Here is a 10,561-nt window from a genome sequence, read left to right on the forward strand (position 1 = left end):
ACAGGGGGCGGAGCTACAACAGCTTGCACTCACACAGACATACACTGAAAATTTCTAAAAGGTTTAGCCTTTTATGTTCAAACCGGAGTCAGACAATGATGGAGAGACTCAAAGAAGTGACAACATGTAGAAGCAACAGGACATTTCTGAATGGTTAGTTGATTAATTGATGTAGCTTATGTGTAGTTATCTTCTAGTCATTGATTAGCATATTCTCTCTTGATAATCTATAAATTGTGTCCAGGGGGCGGGGTTTATGTAGATTTTAGGATTGGTGATGTCACTAACCCGGGAGGAATGTCATGTAGTCTCTACCAGCCATTTTTTGTAGTCCTTAAAAAGTTAATTATTTAAAAGCAAGTATCTCCTTTTGCTTTGAACTTTGAGCATTGTAACTTTTGGTGCCTTTCCACTGCATGGTACGGAACAGCTCGGTTGGGTACGGTTCACTTACGGCGCATTTCCACTGCATGGTTCAAACTGGTCGAATAAGTGCAATAATGTGTAATGACTCGAAGTCAGTAGTTCTTGTGTTTCTCTTTTTTCTGTTCTGGTTGTTTCTCTTTCCTTCACTGATTCTGCTGATTATCATCAGGTATCTTCAATAATGCTCAATCATCAATTAATAACTTAATTATCTCATTAACTTCAACACTGCTTCAGTGTTAATGTTAACACTCTGTAGTGTGGACATATATACACTGAGGAGTGTTAATTTAACACTGGGGATTTTGCTGTGTAGAAGATCAGAATGTCAAGAAGAAACAAAGCTATACAAAGCTACAATGTAATTCACTCAGGCAGACAGGAAACTTCTGTGCAACAGTGGAAGTGGGCCGTCAGTAAATAATGTAGGAGCGTGAGTCACGCAACCCTTGAATCAATTTAGTAATCTCATAAACCCAGGCTTGTCTTTCTCTTGTCTTCCCCCACGTCAGTAGATTTGTGTCGGTCTACGAAGCACCACCAGGCAAAGGGCCTGTATGAATTGGTATATTCTTAGAGCCCCGACAAGCGCATTATACTCGTATCTATCTTCAGACTTAAGCAGTAACAGTTCAGAATGTCATCTGTAAGACACATAGCCCACTCAAGAGCTTTGCGGTTCTCTGACCAGTTTCCAGCATGAGCAAACAGATTGATCTGTGCATAAAAAAACCTTCACATTTAGAATGGATTTACCTGATAATTTGGGGGCTTTACTGCCACCTTAGCCCGGGGAAGCTCGAGCGCCGCCATGTTTATTCACTTTGGAAAGCAGCGCAACTCCGAGAGTGCCGCCATGTCTATTTACAGCGGCAACCATCGTGGTTCCGTGGGCGCCGCCATGTCTGTTTACATCCAAAGACATTACTCGCCGGCACTCGGCTCTGGCAACGAAAGCCTGCCATCTGCAGCCATCCTCCTACTAGTAGCCTCCTTCACACAAGTTTTTTGCGATTCTAGAAGGTCTTTCTCTTTTGTGAATTTATTGGAAGGCCACGCTAAAGTGCCCAGAGCCTCATGAAACATCCGTCTTAAAGGGATACTCCACTTTTTTTGGAAATAGGCTTATTTTACAACTCCCCCAGAGTTAAACAGTTGAGTTTTACCATTTTGGAATCCATTCAGCCGAACTCCGGGTCTGGCGGTACCACTTTTAGCATAGCTTAGCATAATTAATTGAACCGGACAAGACCATTAGCATCTCTCTCAAAAAAATGAACAAAGAGTTTCGATATTTTTCCTATTTAAAACTTGACTCTTCTATAGTTACATTGTGTACTAAAACCGACGGAAAATTAAAAGTTGCGATTTTCTAGGCTGATATGGCTAGGAACTATACTCTCATTCCAATTTGACTATACTCTCAGACAAATTGATCTGCTTCATCAAAGCAGAAATGTTCTACATGAACACCTACAAATTGATAAAGCACAAACTTAAAGAAAGTCAAGGGTCAAGATCCCAACTAAAGCAAACACTGATCTCCATGTTGGTGACCTCAAACAAAACATTTTCAATAAGACATCAACATCTAAATCTCTGTTAATTCTCAATAAATACTTCTGTAGACATGACAGAAATAAAGTCAGTCTGGTAGTAATAAGTGAAGCTGGTAATGCTGTTTGTGGAGTTGTTTAATCAGATCTTGATAGAGTTAATGTCTTTTATCTTCAGTTCATCTAAGGCTGTGTCTGAATAAAGTTGTAGTTTGTGTTCTTATTACTCTTTCGAAAGATGATTGAAAGAATGTTTCAGGAACATCACACTAACCTTTAAATGACATTCTAGTGGCATTAAAGAAACTGGATTTTTTATGTTCTTGGAACATAGTTCGGAAGGAGCCTATACATTCAGTCCTGTCATTCATCATTTTGATCCCCTTCGAGGACAGCAAGTTTGTTTATCATTAACTATTAAGACTGAATGAGCAGGAGAACATGTGAAACAAGACATAAAATATTTTTTAGACAAAAAATGTGATTCTAATAAAAATTTATTGTTGAAAGCTAATACACATTTCCCTTCTTCAGGGATCAGACCTTGGAAAATAGAGGAGATGGAGAAGAATACGGACTCTCGTTCCCAAATTAATACAAAATTCAATGTCGAAGCTTCAGACTCCATTAAGGACAAATCGAAATTACTAGATATTGATGGTGGGATGAGCCTGAGTGTTTTAGGTGGACTCATTGAGGTTAGTGGAGCAGCAAAGTATCTCAATGACACCAAGAAGTCTTTCATACAGCAGAGACTGACGCTACATTATCATTCAACCTGTGAATTTAAAGAACTGATCATTAACCATTTGCCTAGCATGCAAAATATGCCAGACAATTATAATGATACAGCTACACATGTAGTGACAGGAGTGCTGTATGGAGCAAATGCCTATTTCATTTTTGACAGAAAAGTTCAAATAGATGAGGACACAACCACTGTGAATGGAGATTTAAAAGTGGCCATTGAGAAACTGAAGGGTTTTTCAGTGAGTGGAAATGTTGGTCTGAAGATGAATGACAATGAGAAAAAGGCAGTCCAAAATTTCACATGTACATTTTATGGAGACTTCCTGCTAGAGTCTAACCCGACCTCTTTTGAAAAAGCGATGGAGGTTTTTGCTGATCTTCCAAAACTGCTGGAACAAAAACAAGAGCTGGCAGTTCCTCTGAGAGTTTGGCTTTATCCTCTGGACAAACTTAACTCAAGAGCTTCAAAACTTCATAAAGACATCAACATGAATCTTATCACACAGATAGAATCAGTGATTGAGAGTTTAAATACAACTGAGATGAAATGCAGTGACCTAATAGAAGACTCTCCTGCTCGGACATTTGCTGCATTTCATGATCAAATTCAGCAAATGAAAAACAACTGCTGCACGTACAAGTTGAGACTCGTGAAGACACTCGGCTCTCTGCTGCCAAACATCCGTGGAGACGTGATGAAGGAAACTGCACTGAATGATCTTCTACAAGAACATGATAAATCTCCATTCAGAGGAAGTGATCTTGCAGAATGGCTGAATGAGAGACAAAGAGAGTCTGAAATCATTAAAACAATCCTTGGACGGCTGAAGAATGCTGGTGCACAGGTAGAGCTCAATGTAGATGCTATCTGGATGGGCCTGGAATACGGAAATTTGGTGAGTTACACATTCACATCATTGGACTGTTCAGATGTGCTTCTTTCTAAACAAACTGCCTATCTGAGTTCTTCAACACAAGGAGAAACTGGTGAGAACAGCCCTGGTTCAAAGCAAAAGTCTTGGCTCACTTCAGATAACAAAAAGACCATGAAGAGAAACTTGAAGATATTTGAGAATTTGATCAATTCAAAGGAAAGGTGTAAACAAGACAGATTCATTGTGTCCTCAAAGGAAATGGAGAATCATCCTGGATCCTGCATTATTCTGTACGAAAGTGAGTGTGATGAACCTGTTTGCTTTACTCCTCCATCCACACCAGCCTGTCCAATCACTGAAGAGGTTAAAGGTGACACTTTGGTTCTGAAGGTTCTTCCATCATGTCCTGCTACAGTGGAGCTCAGATTACTGTATAAACCAAAGCATGACACAGTCTGGAGATCTGAATCTGTGCTGAAGGATCAACACACAGTTACTCTGACTGATCTGAGACCAGGAACTGAGTATGAAATCAAGTGTGCAGCGGTGGGGAAACTCAAGTACACCCTAGACAGTGACGTAATCAACGTTACCACAGAGGTATGATCAAATAGATTTAAATCACTATTTAGAAATATATCCAACAATGCGACAGTGTGTTTTTATAATTAACTTATCCACTATTTGCCGGTTTCACAAATCAGTATCAAATGTGTTTTTCAGAAAAGTTCAAGGAAAAGAGCAGTTACAGGTGAGACATTTACTTTTTTATTTTCTACCTACTATGGCAAATTTACACCTATGTTATGAAAATAAATGCTGTAGTCATGTACATTATTTAGGCAATGGCCTTCAAAAAATGTATTTGATTGTCTCAGCAGTTTATGAAAGGCAAAAATTCAGGTGGTCATTCATACTTTATTGTTTTAATTATTATGAAATAAAGCCGAATGCAGTTTCTCCCACAGATTTGGATACAATCGGCACTGTGGTACATTAGCACAAAGTGCATTTAAAGGGATAGTTCACAATGAAATTAAATTTTGGTATGTTTTAGCTTACCTCAAGGGCATCCAAGATGTAGGTGTCTTTTTTTTCCGCAGTAGTTTAAATTTGGATATTTTTAGGTCAATCCGTTCTTGTCTGTCAGTCATATAATGCAGGTCGATGGTGACTGGTTCAAAACACAAGCAAAGAGTCCAAATTAAAACAATTCCCCATCGTCCAAATTAAACAATTCCCCATCGTAAGTACACATTGATGGCCTAAGACACGAAACGAGCGGTTTGTGTGAGAAAACGAACAGTATTTATATCGTTTTTAGCTCTTATAAACAGCCACGTCTAAGTGATCTGATCTGAGGGCGCAGTATAGATATATATACACTATATGTCGCATTAAAGACATTTGTTCCAATGAACTGCCATAGCCAAGGCGACATCTAGTGTATATATCTATGCACCAGTCTGCGTACACGTCACACACCAGGATGCGCGCGCACCCTCAGATCACTTGGACGTGACTGTTTATAAGAGCTAAAAACGATATAAATACTGTTCGTTTTCTCACACAAACCGCTCGTTTCGTGTCTTAGGCCATCAATGTGTACTTATGATGGGGAATTGTTTCATTTGGACGATGGGGAATTGTTTTAATTTGGACTCTGTTCATGCGCTTTGAGTCAGTATCCATAAACCTGCATTATATGACTGACAGACAAGAACGGTTTGACCTAAAAATATAAAAAAATTTAACTACTGCGGAAAAAAAGACACCTACATCTTGGATGCCTAAAACATACTAAAATTTAATTTCAAAGTGAACTAACCCTTTAAAAATTAAACCTTTAAGCAGATGAAATTATGTTTGATCTGTGTATTTTTGGAGAATTTCACTGTAGTAACTGTCTTCTTCTGTTAGCAGATGTAGCACACAGTGATGATGTGAGGATTGTTTTGCTGGGAAAGACAGGTGTTGGGAAAAGTGCAACGGGAAACACCATACTGAGACGAGAAGCTTTTAAATCAATCCTGACTTCACGCTCTGTGAAAGAAACAACCGATTTTAACGGAAGACATATCTCTGTGATCGACACTCCAGGCCTGTTTGATACTGGAGTTGATAATGTTGAGATCAGGAAGGAGATTGTGATGAGCATCTCAATGGCGGCACCTGGTCCACATGTGTTTCTGCTGGTGATTCAACTGGGACGATTCACTCAAGAGGACAAAGACACAGTGAAGATGATCCAGGAGACTTTTGGAGACAAATCCAGAATGTACACCATGGTGCTTTTCACCAGAGGAGATAAACTTAGAGGAAGAAGAATGGAAGATTTCATTGAAGATGATGATAGTTTAAAGAGCCTCATCCAGCAGTGTGGTAACAGATACCATGTGTTCAATAACAACGAGACTAAAGATCAGACACAGGTTTCTGAGCTGCTGGATAAGATTGATTGTATGGTGGCAGGAAATGGAGGGAGTTTCTACACCAACGAGATGTTCCAGCTGGTGGAGAAGAACATCAAAGAGAGACAAAAGATAATAATAAAGGAAAAAGAAGAAGTGATCAAGAGAATAGAAGAAGTGCTGAGAGCCAAATATGCAACAGAAATAGAAGGAATGAAGAAAGATAAAGAGAGAGAAAGACAAGAGATTCAGAATGAACTGAGAAAAGGAAAAGAAGAGTTTAAAAACAGAGAAGAAAAGATCAAGAAGGAAAGAGATGAGAATGTACAAAAAGAGATGAAGAGAAAACTGGAGATGAAACAGGGAAAATTTGAAGAGGAGATTAAACAAAAAGAAAAAACTCTAGGAGAACAACAACAGGCCTTTATGAAATACATGGAAGAAAAACATGAGGAAGAAAAACAAAACCTACAGGAACGAATTCAAAGAGAAACAAGAGAACAAGCAGAGCATGAATATAATGTAAATCTTGATAGACGAGTGGCTAAAGCTTTAAAAGAAGCTGAAGAAAAACATGAAACCGAAAAGGCTCACGCTTTAAAAAAAGCTGAAGAAAGACATGAAACCGAAAAGGCTCACGCTTTAAAAAAAGCTGAAGAAAGACACAAGAAAAAAGTGGATGAAGTTTTACAAGATGCAGAGAAAAAACGAAATATATTACTTGGTGAAGCCAATAAAGTTGCTGAAGAAAAATACAAGAGAGAAGTGGATAGAGCCTTAAAAGTTGCTGAAGAAAAATCCAGGGCTAAAGCTTTAAAAGAAGCTGAAGAAAAATTCAAGACAGAAAAGGCTAAAGCTTTAAAAAAAGCTGAAGAAAATCTCAAGATAGAAAAAGCTAATGCTTTAAAAGAAGCTGACAGAAAATACAAGAAAGAAAAGGCTGAAGCTGAAGCAAATGAATCATACAGATCAAAACGAGCTAGTTCCTGGAGTTACTATGTTCCTTTTTTTGGAGGAGCTGCTGGAGGTTTAGTTGGTACTCTTGAAGATATAGTGTATTGATAACAAATAATGTTATCATTGTCAAGCTCAAAATCTGAGGAGTAAATTCAGGTATATTGGGACAAAATTTTATTCAATGCTATATTATAACTAATATAATACTAACAAGGGTTATTAGGATGTTTTGGTTTAGTTGGACAAAATTTCAATTTCAAAAGGTAACTACTGTCTCAATGGCTAAATACTGGTTTGAGACATCATTCCCAGATGAATGTCAGACATGTGATTGATTTTGACCAGGGAACAGACTTTAATGATCTGGTATGTCAGACAGTCTGTAGACTTCTTTGGGTTCAGTGACATTTTCGTTGTAAAAGGGATAATGTGTATTCAGCCGGTTGTTATCGCAGAATAAACCTAGACAGGAAGATCAGGACTGATGTGAAGTGAAGGGGTCTTGCATCACCCTGAAGGGGTTTATTCTGCGATAACAGCCAGCTGAAGGTACATTATCCAGTTTATTACATGGCTACTTGTAAATAATTAGACAAAATATTGATTTGAGTTTAATTATTTTATTAGCTCTTTCAACACAAAGCTTCTGCAAAGAAAAAGTTCCTTATTAACGGCTTTGAGCTCAGATGAATTTCAGACAAGACGAACATTTAAGGCATAATGTAAAGTCGTACACTTGCTTTTGGTAACTAAATTTTGGTCAACTATAACCAAAACTCTTAATAACGCTTGCATTTTAGAGTTATAAAATTACATTGATCTTGAGAGAATGAGCTTCTAGTGCAGTTATGATTTGTCTCAATATAAGTGAATTCTACAGGAAATAATTCAAAGAGAAACAAGCAAACGAGCAGGGGGGGGGGGGAGAAAATAAAAAATTGAATTTTGCTAAGTATTTTAGGCATAGAAATTGTTAGAGAAGACTAGATGGACACATATTAGTCACTGTAAATTAGCTAATGTTTAACATTTTGAATGAGACCAGAGAAATGCTGTAGGATGGAGTCATGGGGAAGAACCTTGTCTTTTAGTGACTTAGGGGCCAACCTCTTGATGAAGATATGGGTATGATGATTAGCTTACACCAGACTACAGTTTAGTTGACAGCCAAATGGTCTCTATGGTCTTTGTTTAGGCTATCTCTGGTTATAATGGAGTCAAAATAATTCCAACAAAGTTTAAACAGACTTGCTTTTCAAAAAGACCAGACTGTTTTCCGTTCTGTTGTTTTTGTGTTTTCGCAGATCGATGTCTGTGATCTTTAAGAAATTTGCTGAGAGGTTCAAGCATTATTATACCGGCAAACAGGCCGAGAAACGGAACTGCAATCTTCAACTTCAAGATGGTTGTTTTGGAAGAAAAGACTACCGAGACATTTTAAGAACAGATACAGTACATTCTGAACTACAAAGGATTGTATAATTGTTCTACACAATTTAAATCAGGCCAGTAAATAGAAGGTTTTTAATCATTATGCTGACCCAGCGGGCACCTTGGCGTCAATTTGACATCAACAAATAGTCAAGATTTTGACCACCATGTATGACATTTATGAATCTGCATATTTTCATTATATTTTGTAATTATTTCCTTGTGGTTGTAAAGAGGCCCAACAAAGGTATCAATCTGACATGTTTTTTCTGGTCCCTACATCTCAGGTCAATATCATTGACATCAAATTGACATTGACACTTTGACGTCAATATGACTTTCATTTTTGACCCATTTCGTGACGTCATTTGACATTTTGTTTGATGTCATATTGATGTTAAATTGACATCAAATGCCCACTGGGTGGAAGATGTGATCAAAATTAACATGATGTTGATTCACTGATTTGTCTATAGCTAGAAGGCCATTGTGATGCCAATATGGCTTTGACTTTACACGTATGCCAAAGATCTAAAGGTTCACATATTGGCAATTGTATGCACATTCATTACGACTGATTTTCTGATTTGATCTCTATAACTGGACAAATAACATGGGCAAATGTCCTTGCAACTGTTTAATTTAGTCATTATCTAGCTAAAGCTCTTCAGGAACAAGTTGCTAAACTCAATGAAGATGTTTTTCCCCTAATCTGGAATAGTAAGAAATAGTGAGATACTATGTTAGATACTTGGAATAATTTGAAGAATTTTAGAAGTTGCAGTTTCAGGATTGTTTATCATCTTACTTCTGTAAATTAGTTTACAGCTTTGTCAGATCACTTAACAGCTGTAAAGCAACATTTTGAGACACATTCCCCTGAACAGACGCCGGTATGCGGTATGACAGAAGAGACCTGTTCTTTCCTTTTAAAGGACATGTAGAAAGTATGTTTCTATACTTTCAAAGTTTGATAAGGATTATGAAAGTTTGCTTGCGCTCAATCAATTTGTGTTTGCATATATGATTAAAAGGGGGGAATGAAGGAGCTAATAATTATTTCTAGCAACCTGTGTGTGTGTAGCTTCAAGAGAGCGACCATTTGTGTTGTGGTACACAAATCTTTTTATTCATTTATAATCATTTATCATTTAATTATACCATTGAATCATATAATCATTTTCAATAACCATTTAAAGGGTAACTAAACTCTAAAACAACTTTTTTTAGTTAATGATCTGTTAGACTGGGGCTTTATTAATGCTGTTCATTGATTCAAGTAACTTTTTTTTTTGGACATTTGGCTTTAAAGTGTTTTAATTCTACAACATATGGTGTAAAAACGTCTGAGTGCCCCCCTCTTAAGTTTGAACAGTGGCTACAGCAGTTGAATTTTCCTATTGGATGTTATGGTGGCCGGTGATGTCAGAGGGTACCAGCTAACCACGCCCTTGCCTACAGAGAGATGCGTCTCAGGTGCACGCCCCCTCTCCACTGGGCTCTTCCCACTTTTCCAGCATTTTTCAAATATTGCCAGTGGGTGGAGTCAGGCTCTGACCAGGGGTTTAGTTACCCTTTAACCATTTATGTACTCATTTAACCAATTCATTTATCGTTAATTTCACTGATACATTTATCGTTCAGTCATTTGATATTATTTTTCCATTACTGTTTAATCTTATGTTAGGTTCTGTTGTCTTCACAAGCAAGTAAGAGATCAGAGAGTGTCTCCATTTAAAGGTTTTTAACGTAAAACGCTTGTGATATAATAACACAAAGATTTGTGCCTGTCAGATTCAGTTTTACTGAAACAGACAAAACTAAGATTACTCAATAAACTCTGCTTATTTACCTTCAGTTTGTCTCCTGCTTTCTGCTACTGGACAAAATGCATGAAAAAAAAAAAACACTGATTTTGGGGGAACAAGACTTGATGTGAACTCATTTTGGGTACACATCAAAATCCCCAGTGACTGCTCAGTGTTTATAATACACACTCTCAGAGTGTTATAAGTAGGGGAGACCGGGGACAGTTGCAACACTTTTTGCATTTGGCTCTGTTACTCAGAGACGGTTTGGATTAGACATACCAATTGTTTATACAACAAACTTACATCTGTCTGTTAATAGTCTAAACCATTGAAAGATTATTCTA

At 37.6% G+C, this 10,561-nt stretch overlaps 1 protein-coding gene across 4 annotated transcripts in view; it reads left to right on the forward strand.

Annotated features, from left to right (window-relative positions):
• Positions 1-10,256, forward strand: part of LOC308697108 (uncharacterized protein) — a 32,123-nt gene extending 21,867 nt beyond the window's left edge. For 2 of the 4 annotated variants that reach the window (XM_081376205.1, XM_081376207.1), the window contains 3 exons: positions 2,517-4,207; positions 4,331-4,358; positions 5,528-10,256. In XM_081376205.1, coding sequence (XP_081232331.1) covers positions 2,517-4,207; positions 4,331-4,358; positions 5,528-7,080 — 3,272 coding nt within the window. In that variant the 3' untranslated portion in view covers positions 7,081-10,256. The remainder of the gene's footprint in view (positions 1-2,516; positions 4,208-4,330; positions 4,359-5,527) is intronic. The other 2 variants (XM_081376206.1, XM_081376208.1) reach the window with 1 other exon arrangement.
• Positions 10,257-10,561: the final 305 nt, after the last annotated feature.

Source organism: Scardinius erythrophthalmus (assembly GCF_964197995.2).
Source record: "Scardinius erythrophthalmus genome assembly, chromosome: 1".
In the NCBI taxonomy this organism is placed as follows: Eukaryota; Metazoa; Chordata; class Actinopteri; order Cypriniformes; family Leuciscidae; genus Scardinius; species Scardinius erythrophthalmus.